Below are 21,506 nucleotides of genomic sequence, written 5' to 3'. Positions count from 1 at the left end.
GTGAAGGCTCCTACAGCTGCTGCTGTTATTCCCCCATGTGCTGTGGAGGACAACAAGAAATGAACCCAATGCCTCAGGAGGGTTCCCTGGTCTGATGGGAGGCAGGAAGGCTTTAGTTTTATCCCCTGCATCCTCAGCTGCAGTGGTGTCTGCTGCTTTAGGCCTATACTGGGAGGAGATACTCAATCAGGTTCAGGCCTTTATATTATTTATTGTAGGTAATTCCAAAAATTGCCTGAGTGAGTGCCCACAGTACTATTTCCCCCATCTCCCCTACAAATTTCATGACCAACCACCACCACAATAGGCTCCCAAACATAAGAAACCAACTGGCTCTGGGAACATAGCTTCATCTATTATACAGAGGCAATGCTCTCCTTTCAAGCAGTATGTACTCTGCATCCCCCTACTATTGACTTAGTCCCAACAAATTATTAAGTGTCTCAAGATATTTACTTTCCATGAAAACAATGTCATGATACCTATTTTAAGGTGTTCTCTCGCAACATTTATATTTTATTGTAGTTCTAGTTAGGCTTTAGAAGCTAAAAGTCTATTTAATATATCTGCATCTAAGTATGTGTATATTTTCTTTTTATCATAAGTAAGATGAACAACAAATGCCAGATTTTAAAAGGTTTCAGAGTAGCAGCCGTGTTAGTCTGTATCCGCAAAAAGAAAAGGAGTACTTGTGGCACCTTAGAGACTAACAAATTTATTTGAGCATAAGCTTTCGTGAAAGTTTATGCTCAAATAAATTTGTTAGTCTCTAAGGTGCCACAAGTACTCCTTTTCTTTTTGCAGATTTTAAAAGATAGCTAGATAATTATATAGGCGAGCTGGTTTAACTTTCTTTAGGGAAGGGCAACAAAAATGGAAAAGGTTTAGAAAAAAATAATTTATTAGGAGAAGTCAGAAGTACTCAACAAGTACTGCTTAAGTCAAAGGGAAAATATAAGTATATCCCAGTACATACAAGGATATTACAAAGAGAAGGGGGGAAAAGATTCTCAGTAATTTAGTAGTCCACGAGGAAAGAAAAAGAAATAATGGAATAATCATCTGAAGCTATAATGATTCCATAAATATATCAAGGGGTTCTCGGGGTATCATAATAAATCATTAAAGCAACGCTTGAGTTGTTGATGAGGAGATCGGGACCCAGACTGAGACAGTGTTATTTTCATGAGCTAATGATGACTACATATCTCAGAAGTGGTGGAATAAAGTAAAGCCACAAGTGGGTTGTGGTTACTCATCCTTACCAAATGAAAATAAAGTGTTTTATCTTTATTTCACACCAGAGGGGTATCTGTAGAATAATCTGAAGTATAAATGTTTAGCTGTATTTACAATAACTGCTCATGTTATTACTGCAGCTCTATAAAAAAACAGCATATTGCTGATACGATTTACTGATGATTGAGACTGTGCTGCAAATGAGAACATTACCTCCTTGCAAGAGGCCTGCATAGATTACTCTACTAAATTTAAGTTTATTTTTAGATCACAACATTTTCTATTTTTGAATGTCATGGGCCAGATGCTGGCTCCTGCTTTGGACCCTTTGTGCTTCTCCACTGGGGCAAAGGGGCCAGAAAGCTTCTTCAAGTGGACAGCCAAGCTGAGCATTCAGCCAGCATAGGAGAATCCTTGGCTGGCATAGAGCAGACTCTATGCCACACCCTCCCAGACCCATCTACATGCTGGGTGGGAGCAAGCATGCCTGAAAGGTGCTGCACTCCATTGATCCCTGAACAGTTCAATGGCTGCTCCAAACTACGCAGAAGATAGGGAAAACTACACAGACAAGGCTAGGGAGCTGCAAGCAACTCATTTGTGGCTCCCCCTTCCCACAACTTACTGGATGTAGGTGAGGTTTTACTCCAAAATGTTTAGTTTGTTGTTGGATGCAAATCTACAATAACTCACAAAAAAGACTTCATACAAATGCTTCAGTTTTCTTAGTTCATCAGTTTCATTCTGAACACAGCATTGTCGCCTTAGTAAGGTCATAATTTATTTAAAGTTTATGAGTCAGTTGTTTCAGGAATTTAATGAGAATCAACTGATTGACAGTCTTTTCGCCCAACAGTACTGTATAATCAGCTGTTACTGATAAAAACAAAATGCTTTTATTTTAATATTTGAACACATTATCTTAACAGATACATTTCTTTGGAGACAAATATTTTTAATACAAGGTATAACTATATATTACAGCTAGACAAATATACGTAGAGTTATATAAAATGATTATTTTACACAATAATTTGCAATTCTGCAGTGTCTTCCATCAGAGGATCTCAAAACACTTTACAAATATTAATGAATATTAATCTCAACACTCCTGGATTATAAAAAAAAATATTAATCTCATTTACTGATGATGAGGCAAAATGCGGTTAAGTAGTTTGCCCAAGGTCACACAAGAAGACCTAGAAATATAATCTAGATATCCTGGTTCCTAGTCTTCTGCCTCAGCCTCAAGAACAAAGAAAACTTCTAGTTTTTTTCCAAGCAGGATAATAATATTTTTAATGCATTACAATTCTTTTTACATGCAGTATCAGGTAATATGGGCATGTAGTCTCACTGGTTTTTTTTCCAAGTCATAAATGATGAAAGGGTAAAACCCATATAAATATTAGGAAAATATGCTTAGCAGCCAACATAAGCAACACATAGGAAGTGGTGTTGGCAATTGGGTTTAGAAGTATAAACATTACATTAGTAGACCCATGAGATATCATGATGTAGCCACACCTGGAGACTCTCTCCTATTCCCTTCCCAAGCCACTAATGAAAACAAGACTGAAGCCAAAACGTGAAGATTCAACTATACAACATGAGTTAGGTCTCAGAGGCTCAACTACATCAAACAGGCATAAAATAAGCTGGATTCACTTTAGCCAAATATGTTTCCACTTGAAACAAGATCGAATTCTGTCAAGAAGGCCTCAAAATTTTACTAGATGCTGTAAATCTGTTCAGCAGCTGTGGGTGGCACCAGTTTCACAATAAACTGGCCTACTGAATAAACAGGGACAGTTCTATGTAAAATAAGCGAAAGCTGAACAATGAAACAATCATCAATCATTCACAGCTGCTTCCTGTAGGAAATATGTGCTCCTATTATCTGAATATCACCGTTAAATCATCATACTAGTAACTGATCCTCCTGGTACAAAGCATTTCATTAGCTAATTAGCTTGGAAAAAATCTGTTCCAGTTTCTCAAGAAAACCGTTGAAAGAATAACCAGTTTGGTTTAAAAACAAGGAAAATTTAGGAAATGTTATACCATATAAAGAAAAATATCTGCTCTTTTATCATTATTTTACATATCTCCAGCAGTCATCCTAATTAATGGCTGGTAAATTTATCCAAAAGGACTGGTGGCAGGGTTGTGCATGGACACTCATGCAAAAAGTAGAAACCTCACCTGCGTACGCTCCACCGATGTTACAATCCCATTCATGGGAGCGAGTCATTTTGCTACAGCTAAGACATTTACTATAGTGTATAGTTTGTCAACCTGTATTATTCGTATGTCACACAGATTGTTCTAACAGAGAACTCCGTCTATTTGAGAATCACTGCAACAAGCTGTGTGTTTGATCCTAATGAGAATATAACTCAACTTGCCAGCACAGTGGAATTTGGCCAGCTCCCTGTAATTAGTGTTTCACACAATCATGAAAGGGATTTGGGTTCAATTGCAGAATCTAGTTTTCCCACTCATCAGGCTGGCAGGGACTGGGAACAAACACTGTTGACTGGGTAGCGGAATCACTTCATGCTTCCCCTCCAGCCCAAAAAATGTGCAACAGTGATGTCTTCTGAAAGGAGTTCCATCCAGCCATCATTTGCTAGAATGCAGGTAACTGTGGTGTAACTACCATGAGGTTGGATTGGATAAACTGTAGGAAAACATGGGGAATCCTTGGAGTTAAGTCAATTGTGTAAATTACATATACAGCTCCCGGGTGGGGGGAGGAGTATGCAGTATGTAACTCAGGTCCAGCAGAAAGTGACTTCTGATTAGCAGCTGTACCTGGTTTACAGGATATAATGCATGTAAAAAATAACACTTTTAAATTTCATTCCTCACACATCCATTCATTCCCCAAAACTTTCTTTCAGTATTTACAAAAACAAACAGTCAACAGAACTGGAATTCCAAAGAGGATCACAGTGACTTGGAATAGTTTTCCAAAATTTATGAGAAAGTGATACATTAATTTTAAAACCTGCAGTCTAGCTTTTCTGTTTCCATCACCCAACCTGGATCTAAAAACAAACACAGACTTCAAACATCAATTTCACCCAAAAGGAACTACATGCCTTGTTGAAGACCACCAAACAGATAACATTTTTGGTCTGCTGCCAATAATGTAGGTCCTTATTCTTCTCTTCTTCCTTATTTACACACATCCAACAGTTTCCAATGGTTCTCCTATACAGAGCAAGATGTACTTTGTTTGCCCACAATGCTACTCCCTTATTATTCCCCTGGGCCACAAAGTACCTCCTGAGGAAATAGGACTGACTGGAAAAGAAGAGGGCAGATTATGCTATACCACTTAAAAGGGATGTAGTAGTTTGTGTGCTCCAGTGTCCCTTAACTCTCCCGCAGGATGGCATAACACCCCAGATCTCCAAAAGAAGGGTGGTGGCTAAATAGCACAAGATAGCCCTACCTGGTTACATTTGCTGAGATGGGCATACCAGACACTGGGGTTATTTTTAGCTGTTTTTTTATGCAGTATATCCAAGTCTTGCATATTTCCTTTCCATTATATTTTAATCAGAATGACAAACGAGTTAAACCAGTACAGATATATTTTGCAATAGACTTGAACCAAAAGTAATAAAGCTGTTAAAATGAAATTCTAATGCAAAATATGGTGGGTACTGGGAAGAAACAGTAAGGCTAAAAGTACATTTAAAAGTCAAGCTAAGGCAGTGATTCTCAAACTTTTGTACTGGTGACCCCTTTCACATAGCAAGCCTCTGAGTGCAACCCCCTTATGAATTAAAAACACTTTTTTATATATTTAACACCATTATAAATGCTCAAGACAAAGTGAGGTTTGGGTGGAGGCTGACAGCTCACGACACCCCACATAATAACCTCACGACCCCCTGAGGGGTCCCAACCCCCAGTTTGAGAATCCCTGAGCTAAGGATTTAAACCTTTAGTTTGCTGAGAGTGAAACCAGAGATTTTCTTAATCTGAAAAAAACCCCAAAAGAATAATGCACAAGCACTATAAAGAATACTATATACAATATATTTTTATCTGTACAGATTTTTCCTTTAAAAGGCTTCATCTTTCAAAAATCATTGGTAATAATTTTATTTTTATTTCTTTTGTGAGTATGAATCAGCAAACCCTTTCACTTCATTTTGTTCTTACTTGGTCTCAGCAGGCAGTGCTACTACAGTAGAACCTCAGAGTTACGGACACCTCGGGAACGGAGGTTTTCCATAACTCTGAAATGTTCATAACTCTGAACAAAGTGCAGTTTGGGGTCCAGATCCAGCAGCTGACACTCCAGACCTGATTCAGCAGCAGCTGAGCTCCCTATTCAGCCCCAGCATGAGTTTGCAAGCTTGTACCCCTCCTAGCAGGGGTGTGTGTAAAAATGGTGCGTCCCCCTCATGGCTGGGGGAAGGAGGACCAAAAAAAGTGCAACCCCCTACTGGCCAGGGGAGGGAGTGAAAGCGGTGCAGACCCCAGCACTACGCCTGCTCTGCTGGCTGGCTCCAGCTGCCTTGGGCTGGCAGCCCTGGCGTCTTGCTGTAAATGGCTGCCCCATGCATGAGGGTCGGGGGGGGGGGGGGGGAAGAGGGGCAGCCCCTGATGTGCCTATCTTTAAGATGCAATACAGGCACAGTATAGTATTTGCTTTTTTTTTTTTTCCCGTCTCTGCTTCTGCCTGATTGGTTACTTCCAGCTTCACTTGGTGTCCGGTTGACCGGTCAGTTTGTAACTCTGGTGTTCGTATATTTGAGGTTCTACTGTATTGTTACAAAGTGGATAAGCCTCAAAACGCACGTGGACATTGACTGTGAAGCTGTTCACCAGTAAGTAAATACTGGCCTCTGAACCACTACTTTGTGAAAACTGAAGGGGAAAGCTACAAGAAATTCATTCGGACTCTGTGTTCACTGGGCATAATCAGACAGGATCAACAGTCGGACACTAACCGACTGTTAGTCGTTAGAGTGAGCAGGAGTAGGGAGGGGTAGGGGTAATGACTGTTAGTCGTTAGACATAATCATTATGTCTACACAGCCCGCGGAGGTTAGCCTCTCAGTCTGGCTAACAGACTTGGGCTAGTGGAGTTTGTGCAGTACTCTAAAAATAGCAGTGAAGGCAGCCCTTTGAAGTTGCAGCTCAAGATCCAACCCAGGCCACAACTTCAAAGGGCTCTCTACATGGCTATTTTTAGAGCACTAGCATGAGCCCCACTAGCCCAAGTCTGTCAACCAGGCTGGAAGCTCACTTCTGTGGGCTGTGTAGACGTATTCTATGCCCTGGTCTACACTACGGGGTTAGGTCGAATTTAGCCGCATTAGAATGATTTAAAAATGACTGCGTCCACACAACCAACCCCATTCTGTCGACCTAAAGGGCTCTTAAAATCGACTTCTGTACTCCTCCCCAAGAAGGGGAGTAGCACTAAAATCGACTTGCTGGGTCGAATTTGGGGTAGTGCAGACACAAACTGACGGTATTGGCCTCTGGGAGCTAACCCAGAGTGCTCCATTGTTACCACTCTGGACAGCACTTTGAACTCCGATGCACTAGCCAGGTTCACAGGAAAAGCTCCGGGAACTTTTGAATTTCATTTCCTGTTTGGTCAGTGTGGCGAACTCAGCAGCACAGGTGACCATGCAGTCTCCCCAGAATCGTAGAGCGTAGAATGTTTCTATGCTCCCCTTATCATCTCCGTCCCTGAGGTTATTGCAGATTAGAAGGTGAAAAAAAAACGCACTTGAAATGACATGTTTTCCGAGCTCATGCAGTCCTCCCACACTGATAGGGCACAGCTTAATGCATGGGGGCATTCGGTGGCAGAGGCCAGGAAAGAATTAAGTGAGTGCGAAGAGTGGAGGCAGGACGCGATGCTGAGGCTAATGGGGGAGCAAACGGACATGATGAAGCATCTGTTGGGGGAGCAAATGGACATGATGAAGCGTCTGTTGGAACTGCAGGAAAGCCAACAAGAGCACAGACCCCGCTGCATCCACTGTATAACCGCCTACCCTCCTCCCCATGTTCCATAGCCTCCTCACCCAGATGCCCAAGAACGTGGGGCGGGAGGCTCCGGGCACCTAGCCACTCCACTCCAGAGGATGGCCCAAGCAACAGAAGGCTGTCATTCAAACAGTGATTTGTAGTGTGGCTACAATAAGCAACATGGCCTTGTCCTTCCCTCCTCCCCCACCCCACCCAGGCTACCTTGTCCATTATCTCATTTTTTTTTAATTAATAAAGAAAGAATGCATGGTATCAAAACAATAGTTACTTTATTTCGAAGAAGGGAGGGTGGTTGGCTTACAGGGAATTAAAATCAACAACGGGGGCAGGTTTACATCAAGGAGAAACATATATAACACCCAAGCCTGGCCAGTCATGAAACTGGTTTTCAAAGCCTCTCTGATGCGCAGCGCGCCTAGCTGTGCTCTTCTAATCGCCCTGGTGTCTGGCTGCTCAAAATCGGACGCCAGGCAATTTGCCTCAATCTCCCACCCCACCATAAACATCTCCCCCTTACTCTCACAGATATTATGGAGCACACAACAAGCAGCGATAACAATGGGAATGTTGGTTGCTCTGAGGTCTGACCAACAGCTCCAGCAAGCTTCTAAATGTCCAAAGGCACATTCTACCACCATTTCTGCACTTGCTCAGCCTATAGTTGAACTGCTCCTTACTACTGTCCAGGCTTCATGAGCCATGGGAGCAAGGGGTAGGTGCGACCGTGCGGTGCTACTGGCTGGGAGAGCAGCCTGAGGCAGAAGCCTCCAGCTCGCAGGAGAGCAGAGTTGCGGCAGAAGCGGTGGAGCCATACACCATGCCCTGGAGGTTGCTAGGAGCCGGGCAGGGAAGACTTCCCAGAACCCCCGGCCAAGCTACATGTCCGACGAGGACGGCTACCAGTTCTAATGCACTGTCTGCTGCAGAGTTGCAGAAGAGCATATTTGCAGCAGAAGCGGTGGAGCTGTACACCATGGACGAGGACGGCTAGCAGTCCTACTGCACCGTCTGCTGCGAAGGCACCCAGGAGCTGCTGCTGTGTAGCGATGCCAGCTGCTGCAGGTGCTTCTGCGTCGAATGCTTGGAGGTCCTGGTAGGGCAAGGTACCTCAGCCAAGGCAAAACAAGAGCCCTGGAGCCGTTACATGTGTCAACCACAGAAGTGCTGTGGGTGTTACAGCGCCAACCGGACTGGAATGTACGGCTACAAGACTTCTTCACCAGCGAGAAAGGACAGGAATGTGATGCACCTAAAATCTAAAAAGGCCCGCACATTTCCCAGAGTCACTACCCTTGATAACAGAACGTCAATGATTGCATTGGCTACTTGGATTACAGCAGCCCCTACAGTAGACTTGCCCACAACAGCAGCGGTGATGGTGAGCTGAGCAGGCTCCATGCTTGCCGTGCTATGGCGTCTGCATGGGTAACCCAGGAAAAAAGGCGTGAAATGATGGTCTGCCATTGCTTTCACGGACGGAGAGGCGACTGACGACATGTACCCAAAACCACCCGCGACAATGTTTTTGCCCCATCAGGCATTGGGAGCTTAACCCAGAATTCCAATGGGTGGTGGAGACTGCGGGAACTCAGGGATAGCTACCCCCAGTGCACCGCTCCGTAAGTCGATGCTAGCCACGGTGGTGAGGACGCACTCCGTCGACTTAATGTGCTTACATACGCACATTACATAATGTGGACATAATGTGAACATACGCAATCGACTGTATAAAATCGAATTCTAAAAATCAACTTCTATAAAATCGACCTAATTTCATAGTGTAGACATACCCTGAACGTCTAAGTCTCCCTTTACAGAAAATTTTCATTTTAAATTCTGGTAATTTACCAGACTCGCAGAGTGGGTTGAATTTGGTGAGAAGCTGCTAAAGGAAATTATCAAGAAAGAAATTTCTCATTACTTTTGCAAATCTTCCTCAGAAGAGGCTCACACATATTTCCCTTAGTGTCTCTGGTGACTGCTGTGAATAGTTTCCCAGATGCCTACCATGCCAACTGGTGCAGCACCTTGAGGCCCTAAGGCTTTGGCATTTTGAATAGAATGAGGTGAACAGGGAACAATCAGCATACATCCTCCATATTCTTGACCCCCTTTAGAGCTCCAGAAATGCCCATTTATGCCACAACTGTCCAACGATTAGAACAAAATGATGAGAGAACTATTTCCTCTTTCCTGTGGAAAGAAGAACTTACCTTGACCATAAAGGTTTCTGGAGCTATAAAAATAACCTTTTCTTCGTGACAAAGATAATGCGGCTCTTGTATGCATATGGGAACTGATTTCCAAACTTGCCTTTCAGAGGTAATGGTGACTAGAACGACTAGTCACAGGCTTCTCTAATTTGTCCTTGTGATTAAACTGGGCACCCGATACTCAAAGGGAGTATTCAATGTGCCTGGCTACAAAATACTGCTATGGCTGGTACCCACATTTCTACAGTGCTTGTTTGCAAGACTCCAGTCAAACCTCCTGGAGAAACTCCAGTGTAGCTGAGTTCACCAAAACTTTGGGATTATAATATTTGCACCACAATAGCATCTAGAGGTCAGGGTCCCAGTGTGCTGGGCATTGCATAAACAAAGAGGCTACCCTGGCCCCAAAGAGCTTTCTGTTTTCCCTCACACCAAAAAATGTAAATTTGACCAGATCAATGAATGAAATATCCTGGCTGAGCTCTGTCTGGACACCAAACTGTATCAGGGCCAGATGAAAAAAGGGAATGAATTTGGACTTTGAGAGCCACAGTTCATTTTATGATTCCCCTCCTTGTTTAAAGGGTGAAAGTAATGTGTTGCTTGTCTCTACCACCAGCAGATTATTTAACTTTCCATGCTGGCCAGTGCAGAGTATAGTCAAAGCTTTGATCCCCTCCCTACCCCTGCTCACTCATTTTCCCCAGGTTGAGCAGCAATAGCCCTGTGTAGGCTGTTCTTCTCCTTGCGCTGTGAGGTATGGAGGGTATAACCCGTGCAGGGGACTAAAAGGTGCACTTTATATTCCCTTTCTCCTATGTGGGTGCAAAAGGCAAGCAATGATCTTGCTCTACGGTGCCATATAAAGCCTTAACGCTTGTTGTAAATCCTTTTTGAAAAGCATGTGGTACTATTTGTCTTTGTGGATTGAAATAAAAATAAAAAAAACTTCTAGAAGCCACCATTTTATTTATTCCTGATCACGGTAAAACTGGTTTACTCAGATCAACAATACTCTATAATAAAACATTCTGTCAAACCACTGGTATAGAATTTGAATGTTTGCCTGTCATAGTAAAAAAGCTATTAACCCAAGAACATAAAAAGAAAAGAAAAAGAATCACGCTGAAATTTTGATGAATTGTATGCAACTGTTGCAAACTTCCAAAACACAGGTTTTATATTCAATTAAACTAGGTGATTGTCATAAGTAAGAGCATTGACTAGAAGTCAGCAAGGCACTGAAATGCACTAAGAAAGACTTCAGTTTAAGATCTTGGGCCTGAGACCAGTAAAAGCTGTGTACATCATGGCAATAACAAGCGCAGTCTTCCAAAGAGTAAAAGAAATGAATTAGTCTTCTGGCACTGGTTACCATGACACAAAGTGACTAGCCCCTTCAGGGGAGTTGTGGACAGCTACACTAGTGTCATAATTAATTAGCTGCTTCCACACAGAGGGGTGAGACTAAGGAGGGTCAAGTGCCCGCTTAATGGACACCTAAGCCTTATAAAAGCACAGAGAGCTCAGTCTGGGATCTTGAACCTCAGGGAGTAGGCAGGCTCCTGTGGAAGGCCCTGAGCCAGGGTCTGCAGAAGGCCAGACACTCCAGGGGAACTAGTGTTCTACACAGAGCAGGGAAGGATTCAAGGAACAGAGCCCAGTAGGGGCTGAGAATGGTACACCAGGGGAACCAGCCTGGGCGTGAGTGCTCTATCCCAGAGCCAGAAAGCCTCTCACAGGTAGCCCAAAACAGGGCCCAGAGCGTTGCCTGAAAACAAAGCCCCCCAAAGGCAGAAGGACCTTTCATTTGTTGGGACTTTTTCAGATGGATTTTTGCTACCCCAGAAGGGCTAAGTTTTGTTTGTGACTTGGCCAGAGAGCTAAGCCACATCTCCAGCACAGATCACTATGTGGAGAGCAGAGACCATCCATCTTGGGGAAGGAAACTGAAGCTGGCAGTGCCATGCTTGGCCAGCAAGGGGCACTACATGGGGCTGCCATGCCACAACATACCTACAAATTCATGGCCAATTAATAATGCTAAAGTGGATTACCAACCGCTGCTACCCAAAAGAATGGGGAAAAACATGATTCCTATTGCGTCTCTGCACTCAAGAGAACACTTACAAAGTAAAGCCCTCATTCTGCAAACGTTTATGCATCAGAAAGTGTTTGCAGGATTGGACCCTGAACTATTATGTCTCTTCATTAAGGTATTGAATTACTCATGATTCCACAATATTTTATGAAGATTTATTATGCAGCTGAATATTCATACTATCCCAAAATGCTGAGATCACTTCAAACATGCACATGGGAAATTTGGGATGCTCAATTTGTGGTTAGTTACTAATGTAGCAACATTTTGCATTAATGAAACTCCTGATGTGCATTAATTACTATTCTGCCTCGTAACACTTTTTTGTGCCTGTTTGTTAATATGGGAGACAAAATAACCATGTCTGACTGGGGGGGGGGTGCGCGGGGGGGTGGAGAGACGGGCAGAATGTAAGCTAAAGCTCATTTGGATTTAGAAAAAGACAGACTATATTAAGGAACCATGCAGTTCTCACCAGTGTTCCTCCTGTGCATGGAAAGATGCCATTAAGAAAAGCATTGAGCACATTTTAGTTCCTAGAAATGAACTTACCTTGGAGACCCTAGAAATTGCTGTGATCTCAGTTGTTCAGCCACATACAAAGAAGATGCTGTTGCCAGTAGTTCCCTCTTCTCGAGATCTGTCAATTTGTGTCCTAGTTTTCAAAAACAATTTTTTAAAACTGTTATATACCATGAGCCAATTTAGCACTTATAGCCACACAAAATAATAATCGGTAAAAACACTATTTAAATCTTGTAGCCAAAATCAATTTTTTCCCTAAATTAAGAAAAACTTAGGATGGCAGACATTCACAGTTCCAGGATTTAAATAGTATGTTTTCATACAGCTCAGCCCTACAGTTAACACTGGTGTCTATGTTAAAAACAATCTGACAACTGAAAGAAAAAAAATTAAGTGATGCTGTAGCATCTTGTTTTCATTAGTAAAATGTCACTGGTTGACATATTATGGCTCATGCTGATAAAGAATCCATCTGTACATTAGAACTTATTCAACATATGCAGTATTCTTTTCAATATTTTACTTTCTAAAAGCTACAGATCTCCCTCCCTGCAAGCGATGATACAGCAATATATCCTACTGGAAATACCTGGAACTGAAACTACTTGTCACCCCTATTGCTAGTGGTAATGCTAGGGTCTGTCAGATCAGGGGTATTATTGTTTGTTTGTTTGTGGTAGAGCGCAAATTACACTAGACGTTTTCTAAACAGAAACTGGTATGAACTCCCTGTCCCACTAAGCTTGACTTGAAAGAGAGCCAGCCAAATGAAGGTTAGGCAGAATGGCTAAAACATAAAAATAGAGGGGTTAAGGTGATCTTTGGCCAGGTCTTTCTCTGTTCAGACAGTAAAAATCAGCTAGATTTCTCATAGGAAACATAGCAGAATTCAGTCTTCAAGTGAGGCTTAAATATGGAGAGGTTATTGGCCTTACTGATTAGCTCAGGAAGAACTTTCCAGGCACAGCACATAGCACTGAAGAAGACAGACGGGTTTACATGAGAAGCTGACACATGGGAGGATAAGGCTGGCACCACAGGCAAAGCAGAAGGAGTTGGAAATGACTGGAAACGAAGCACAGGTGAATAAGTATGGAGGACACAATTCAGCAGGCCTTTGAAGGCAGCAATAAGAAGTTTAATTTGATGAAGTAATGGAGGCCGAGGAATTCAAAGAGAGCATGACAGTGAAAACAACAGGCAAGACAGACTATTTTTAGCAGAGGTGTTTTGCATGGACTGAGGGGGGTCAATGTGTGTGTTTGGGAGGCCAGGGAGCGGGATATTGCAGCATTTGACATAAATGAAAGAGAGCTGTAGTTGGAAGGAAGGAAGGAAGGAAGGAAGACAAAGGTGGGTCTTAGAGATATAGTGGTAAGGAACAAACTACGCCATGCTACATGGTCAAGAAGGAATACTTTGTTTTCACAACACAAAAGCGATTACCACTTTTCCTGTCAAATATATCTGTGCCCCAGAAAAGTGCCACCAATTCAAACTAATTGAAAAAAAGAACAAGGCTTCATTCATTTTATTTGAATTAGCTATTACATAGAGATGAATACAGTGGGACAAACAAAAATGCTTCATGGTTATATTACGTTAGCAATAATAAAGGCCCAGTCTTGCAAACCCTCACGTGAGGCACCATTACTTACCTGGTGCCCCAATTCCACCACTGAAGATGTCTCACATGAGACAAGTTCTCTCAGATGGTCATTTGGTGTCCTGGGGCAGGTCACTCAGCCTTGTTGCACCTCATCACAGTGATGGCCTTCTGCAGAAGCTCTACACTGCTCTCTGTCTCAAGCAGAGCCTCTACCTACAAGTGCAGCAGGGTCGCAAACACCATTCAGAGATCACAAAAAGACCCATTCAAAGGGTCCTCAATGTTTATTCACATTCTACTTGTGATCACTATTAGTGCATGCTAATTTCCATGACTATCATAAAGTAAAATTAGTATGATTCTTGGGAAAAATCTATAAAATATATCTTTGAAAATTACTGCAGCAGGGTTTACTATAAATTGTGCAGTAGCATGGTTTCCAAATAAGTATATCCTCTGTCAATTTGAGGAGCATATACAATCATTGGTGTTGGCACCTCTTGCAAAAAGAGAACATGGAACATGCTGCTTGGAATCCACAGAGCAGCAACGGTATCCAATTAGATTGGTGCTAAATGCCCTCACATTGACGGTCACAAACTAAAGAATGAAAATTTAAAGATAACAAGGAATGACAAAAACATACAGGTCTGCATCCATTTTTTAAATTTAGCATTTATTAAAATATTCAGGCTACAGATTAGTGTAACTTGCTTCGCTCACTGTTTATTATTGCTTCCTTCTGCCTCAAAAGGGAAATCACACTCATGGACAAACACAACTTCTGAAGAGAAAAACCTTGAGCTTTCTCTTGCCATGTGGAAACCGTGTGAAGGCAAAATGAAAAACATGGAACTCTGAACTTGTGTGTATTTTAGGGACATATACAGGGACACCCCAGAAATGTTTGAGTTGGTACGCAATGTCAATCCCAGTGGAGCCATCCCTGTTGCAGCCACTGGCCCCTTCACCCTACCTGCTGAGTCTGCACCATGCTCAGCCCATCTTTCAGTCCAGTCCAGCCCACCCAGGTGCAGTGTCACTCCCTACCCCAGAGAGGGGACATGGGCTATCGGAAGTGGGCCAAGCCAGGCAGTCTCCCAGTGGGAAACCCTGGTGCAGAAGCTACCCCCATGGCAGTGGTGAGGTGGGTCAGCACTGTCCACCTCACTGTCCACTCAAATTTGTCCTTGCCAGCTCTCTGTCATGACAAGAGAGTAGCGGGTTCAAAACTGAGTGAATGACATTGTGATCTGGTACACAGAGGTAGAGGGGATGTCACACCAGGTCGCCACACCATTCACTCAATTTTGGCCCCACTGCCTCCCCACCATGATGGAGGGCCAGCAGGGCCAAACCTAAGTGGACAGCAGGGCAGCCAGCTCTGCTGTTTCTCATCGCTGCCAAACGGAGGCACGATGCATGCCGTTGTGGACACCACTGGACATATATGATTCCAAAACTTCATGAATAAACTGGTCTGACTGTTATGCATAACAAAGTGAGCTTCCAGCTCTCTATACCCCAAATGTTAAAATTTTATCACTTTTGTTTTGAGATTTTGTTTTGTTTTTTAAATAGGTAGTACTCAAAAATAATAGTCTGATTACATGCCTTGACCCAATAAAAAGCAGAGTTCCTTATATGCTGAAAAATAGACCTTTTCCCCCTCTGTCCTAAAAACCCATGACAAGTATGTGTAATCAAATTCACGTGTGCCAGTATGTGGGAGAACATGCTCCCAGGAATACAAATAGCATCAACTCATATATAAGAACAAACAAAAACTATAAAGATCCCAATTTGCAGGTTTTATTGTATGACCTTTATCTGGGATGAAATCAATAACTGCTTTTGCACTTGCCAGGTTACAAAAACTATTTTCTTCCTCAGCCTTCAATAAAAATCAAACTCCAAACAGTGAACGAGAGTCAATATCTTGAAACAGCTTAACATCATAATAAGAGGTACATACATCTCTTCACCGTTAAAAACATAGAAAATATATGTTTATCTGCTCTCTTTATTAGTCACTGTTTGCATTTGTTGTGGTATAATTTAAACAAACAGAAAACCAAGCATTACTGGGGCGCCCACTGAGAGTGGTTCTTAAGTCTAAGGTCATATTTACACTATGAAAACTCTATTGGCATAGCTACGTTGCGCCAAGGTCTGAATCTTTCATATCCCTGACAATGTAACCATGTCGACCTACATCTAAAGCGTAGACCAGGCCTAAAAGATAACAGAAACTGTTAAAAGCATATCAAAATTAGCTTTCTGTGTTTTGCTACAAAGGTGCCATCTGCAGCCGTTTTTATTTAGATTGAATTTAGTAATTCCGTATTAAACTACCATGGGTTCAGCTCCTGTTGCTACAGGTTCAAGCTCAACTGAGTGAAAAATCACCTCTGGGGCTTTTCTCAAATTTGGAGGCTCCAGGAGCACATGAAGACTAAGGATAGTGACCACAGATGCAATCACAAGGAAAAAGTCTTATCAGTACTAAAAGTTTTATTAAAGCAATAAGTTACAATTTCCCATGCATCTATAGATCCTACAAAAAACCCATGCAATGACTCAGACTGTAGTCATACTAACATCCTCAAAGATATTCTAGGGTCCGATGGACCTCTCAACTGAGAATCATCAAGAGAGGGATGGTTCCTGCTGGGGTTTCCTGTTGGGTCGTCCCTTGGGGTCTTCCAACTTTTACCCAAACAGAAAACCTCTTTTATATTGTTTTGACCACACCTACTACCTTATGTATATGCATGAGGGTTTCAACACTCTTTTCCTTATCCGTACTTCCACACCCCATGAATATTGGAGCGCTCCATTTTTCATAGATTGTTTCTTAGTTCCTCTTATTCTCATTAGCATCTATGCACAACATGTAACCTGTGTCAGGACAGGACATTCCATGATGTGACAATCAGATGTCTCGTGATCTTGGACAACAAGCCTATTGCAATCTAGGGTTTTGTACCATCACCTTCTGGCACATCTTTTACAGTAACCTTGTGGCCTTGCTGGCACAGGATTGTTCCTAGATCACCCACTCACGTTAAGCGTTCTTAAACCTATGGCCTAGTATGGCTAAGCTAAAATCTTAAAGGTCTCAGCCTGTAGGCCTTGCATTCTTGCCATGCCTACATCCTTAATACATACTCATTACTCCTGAATACTTGCCATTCTTATACATCTATAATCCTGTAATTTAAATCTATTTAGCATACATTGATTATATATGAAACAACATATGAGTGGAGCAGAACATTAAACAAAATGATAAATGAATGATAAAATGACTTAATTAGATACAAATCTTATTGAAGCATAGCCTTGGAAATATACTTATTACATTCTATTTAAGGCTACTTTTGATATACTGTATAGTCAGTGTTTATTTTTATTATCTAAGAAAAAACTGCTTTAATTCAATGTCAAGGTTTGAGAGGTTAACAGCTGAAAAGTCAAGATATTCGAAGTTATGGTTCCCCTTTAATTCAGGAAATGTAAGACTCTACTTAACATAGCATAGTCCTTCTTCATGACAAAAGGGTCTTTCATTAAATGCTCACACAACATTTATGGAGTTAATCAAGTCGCTATAAACTGTAAGAACATATTTTTCATGTAGCTATACATTTTTGAAAAATATATTACAGAACAAATCCACAGTTGCTACATACAATAGTTTGTACTATGTCATTTGCCAAATAGTATGAGATGGTACAGTTTCGTATGACCACATAATGAAAGGCCTTATTAAGTTACTGTTGGAACTCATTGTCTAAAGTCAAGTTGTGATTGGTCTTTTGACATAGACCTAAGTATTTACATCTACCACAAAGGCAAGGTCACGCATGTCATCATTAGATCATCTCACTAACATGAGAACCAACACTAAAACTGGATAGCTCTGCTCTGTGCACATGGATCCAGCTGCAAGATTTAGACCATACAGTAAGCATACACTCCCCTTGTCTCTGTAACAGTAAAGTCTAATATCTTTTATTGGACCAACTTCTGTTGGTGAAAGAGAGAAGCTTTAAGCCACACAGAGCTCACCCACCTTGCCTCGCTAAAATCCAGGGCCAATATGGCTACAACAATAGTGCAAACATATCATTATGGAAATCAGGGAGAAATGGGGGAAATAAATCAAAGGCAAAATATAATAACAGTACTCAGATAGGTCGGGGGGGGAAAGGGGAGGAAACTGCATGCCTCCTTAAAAAACACTTGCTGACACACCAACTTTTTGTCAGCTTTTTCTGCCTTATTTAATATTGTTTTCCTTTCTGCAAATCAGCAATGGTGAGAAATAAGAGTATGACCTGTCCACATGTGACCTCTCTCAATGTCAAGCACAGGATAGTGAAAATCCATTTTCCCTCGTATTTAAATTATTTTATAAAGTTGTTCAGAATTTTCTGGCATTATTTTCATTATTACTGTTCTAAACTCCAGTATCCCTGACCCTCCCACTCTTGTTTTGCTAGTGTGGTCTGTGCACAGGTAAGCTGCTTTTTAAAGTTTAACTTCCACTTAGGATGCTAAACTGGGACCATGTAGCGAGACCCTTATTTAAGCTGAATACTACCTTACCCCACATATACCCCTCATTGATTTAATTGTAAAATAATATTCAACGTGAGTAACAGTATCACAATCCAGCCCTTAGCATTAGTCATGCAACAGTGAGATCTGAAAAGCAGCAGTCACCTCTGAAGCACTCTTCATGGGGGTGCCTGGACAGGAAGAAAAACAGTTTCTCTTTGAAAAGTAGCCACTTGAGAAGCAGTGGCTCCTGAATTTCAAAGAGAAGCTACAACCTCCCTAAAATACCCTGGCTGCAGCACATTGTAGATTCCTGGACTACATGCATGTTTGACACCTACCATAAAAAGGCAGTCAGCTCCCAGTTTATCTTTATTCAACCCACTGAATGTTTCTGCATCCCCAGAATCATTAATAAGTTGTGTTATACAATGCACGCTATAAAATTTCATTAACTGCTGTGAAAATAAGTAGTTGATATGTTAAGGAGGGTTAACTGTTGAAGGAAGAGAGCATTTAGCAGCACTCAGGTTGGCCAGATTTCCCATGCCCTTTAGAGAATACATAAACTAGCTCTATAAGAAAAGAGATTCATTTTCCTCTGCCAACCAAAAGTACAACAATTCTGAGACCACCACTTTGGTGCACCATGTAAAGTTAATGAAATAAAGGCAGTGCAGCTGCTCACAATGAACTGGCTGTCATAAGGCAAATCTCATGAAAAATGGTACACAGTAAACTTCAGTTCTGCACCTTTCTTAAAACTCCAACTCCAGGTTAGGTATGGTCCTCCCCCATGGCATCTGCTGTTCTTCAGGTCCCAAGCCAGTGTACAACCTGCACTAGATTCCAGCTCTCACTACAGTTTCTTTATGCCATTGCCATGGCGTAGAGGGGCCACAACTGCCCAAATGATTTCTCCAGGGGCAGAAGCAGCTTAGGCACAACATACATAGCTCTGCCTTGCTCTCTTGGCACAGCACATTCTCTGGGCCCTTGACAGATTTTCCTCCTATGTGAAGCCATAGCACCGATTGTGAAGGCTGTTGGCCCACAAACCATAGAAGAGGGACATACAAGATAGTCTTTTATGTTTTAATTTTTAAAATAAAAATAAAAGCCATAGCAAAAGTGGTGAAAGCTCTGCTGCTTGAGTTATTTAAAACTAGCCTGCACTCAACTATTACAAGTAAATAGCAGAATCCTGTTTCAGGAGAAAAATGGGAGAAGAGGTATTTTTCCTCTAATTTCTCTGATGTTATGATTGTTTAAATCAATATTAGCCCAGTATCCCCCAAGCTCAGTCAAAAAAAGTTCTTACAATTACTTTACATAACCAACTTCAAATTAAATTACATAAAAGGTCATTCTTTCCATAACAATCTCATTTGCATTTTGTCATTAAAAAATTTCCTACTAATAAAAAAACACACCACACCACAATCACAATCACTCTTCATGGGGGTGCCGGTTGGCCCAACCGGTTTTGTGCCCACTCTCATTATTTAATACTAGCATAGTGATTTTCTGTTCAGGGTGAACAAAAATTAAACACAAAATTAATGAGATGGAAAGTATAATGCATAATTTAAATTTAGATTAATATAAATGGATGCTAACTTCATGTTTGTTTTATAAAAAAAATTAATTGAGGGTTGGCTGGCATAAATGTCAAACACCAACTCATCTGAGCCAGGAAGTTTGACATTATTGATGACACTAATTCCTGAAAGACTCAAATGTGTCATTGAAGTGTGTCTGGGCTCTACTTCTCCCCTGTGATCATGGTGAGTTGTAGACCAATACCAGTGCCTGCAGGTGTGATTCTGAGTTATTCAGAATGCATATGGAGAAGGGAAGAGAGCAGTATCTTTTCTCCCAGGGGATCTTGCCCATCAGTTCCCTGAGGGAGTCAAAGTCTGCTTTTCTGAAGTCCAGGGTCCATATTCTGCTGCTTTCCTTTCTTCCTTGCTTCCCAGTATTCTTGCCAGCAAGTTAAAGAAGTATGGGCTGGATGAATGGACTATAAGGTGGAAAGAAAGTTGGTTAGATTGTCGGGCTCAACGGGTAGTGATCAATGGCTCCATGTCTAGTTGGCAGCCGGTATCAAGTGGAGTGCCCCAAGGGTCGGTCCTGGGGCCGGTTTTGTTCAATATCTTCATAAATGATCTGGAGGATGGTGTGGATTGCACCCTCAGCAAGTTTGCAGATGACACTCAACTGGGAGAAGAGGTAGATATGCTGGAGGGTAGGGATAGGATACAGAGGGACCTAGACAAATTGGAGGATTGGGCCAAAAGAAATCTGATGAGGTTCAACAAGCACAAGTGCAGAATCCTGCACTTAGGACGGAAGAATCCAATGCACCGCTAAAGACTAGGGACCGAATGGCTAGGCAGCAGTTCTGCAGAAAAGGACCTAGGGGTTACAGTGGATGAGAAGCTGGATATGAGTCAACAGTGTGCCCTTGTTGCCAAGAAGGCCAATGGCATTTTGGGATGTATAAGTAGGGGCATTGCCAGCAGATCGAGGGACGTGATCCTTCCCCTCTATTCGACACTGGTGAGGCCTCATCTGGAGGACTGTGTCCAGTTTTGGGCCCCACTCTACAAGAAGGATGTGGAAAAATTGGAAAGAGTCCAGCGGAGGGCAACAAAAATGATTAGGGGACTGGAACACATGACTTATGAGGAGAGGCTAAGAGAACTGGGGATGTTTAGTCTACGGAAGAGAAGAATGAGGGGCGATTTGATAGCTGCTTTCAACTACCTGAAAGGGGGTTCCAAAGAGGATGGATCTAGACTGTTCTCAGTGGTAGCTGATGACAGAACAAGGAGTAATGGTCTCAAGTTGCAGTGGTGAGGTTTAGGTTGGATATTAGGAAAAACTTTTTCACTAGGATGGTGGTGAAACACTGGAATGTGTTACCTAGGGAGGTGGTGGAATCTCCTTCCTTAGAAGTTTTTAAGGTCAGGCTTGACAAAGCCCTGGCTGGGATGATTTAATTGGGGATCGGTCCTGCTTTGAGCAGGGGGTTGGACTAGATGACCTCCTGAGGTCCCTTCCAACCCTGATATTCTATGATTCTATGACCTTTTGGGGCTGGACAGGTCCCTTTCTGATGTTCAAAAAGAAGACTCCTCAGCCATTCTGAAGAGCAAGGGGGTCTCCTGAAAAGCCATAAAGTTCTAACCTAGATCCCAAGGAGGAAAGAAAGCCA

The 21,506-nt window shown here is 42.1% G+C and overlaps 1 protein-coding gene across 2 annotated transcripts in view; it reads right to left on the bottom strand.

Annotated features, from left to right (window-relative positions):
* The window catches only part of PCCA (propionyl-CoA carboxylase subunit alpha), a 388,477-nt gene that overhangs the window by 152,654 nt on the left and 214,317 nt on the right, over positions 1 to 21,506 (bottom strand). For both annotated transcript variants that reach the window (XM_074963058.1, XM_074963066.1), the window contains exon 18: positions 12,139 to 12,241. In XM_074963058.1, the coding sequence (XP_074819159.1) occupies positions 12,139 to 12,241 (103 nt within the window). The remainder of the gene's footprint in view (positions 1 to 12,138; positions 12,242 to 21,506) is intronic.

Source organism: Natator depressus, chromosome 1 (assembly GCF_965152275.1).
Source record: "Natator depressus isolate rNatDep1 chromosome 1, rNatDep2.hap1, whole genome shotgun sequence".
Taxonomy (NCBI): Eukaryota; Metazoa; Chordata; order Testudines; family Cheloniidae; genus Natator; species Natator depressus.
The sequence above is the reverse complement of the archived record's forward strand: the minus strand, read 5'-3'. Positions and strand labels throughout refer to the sequence as shown.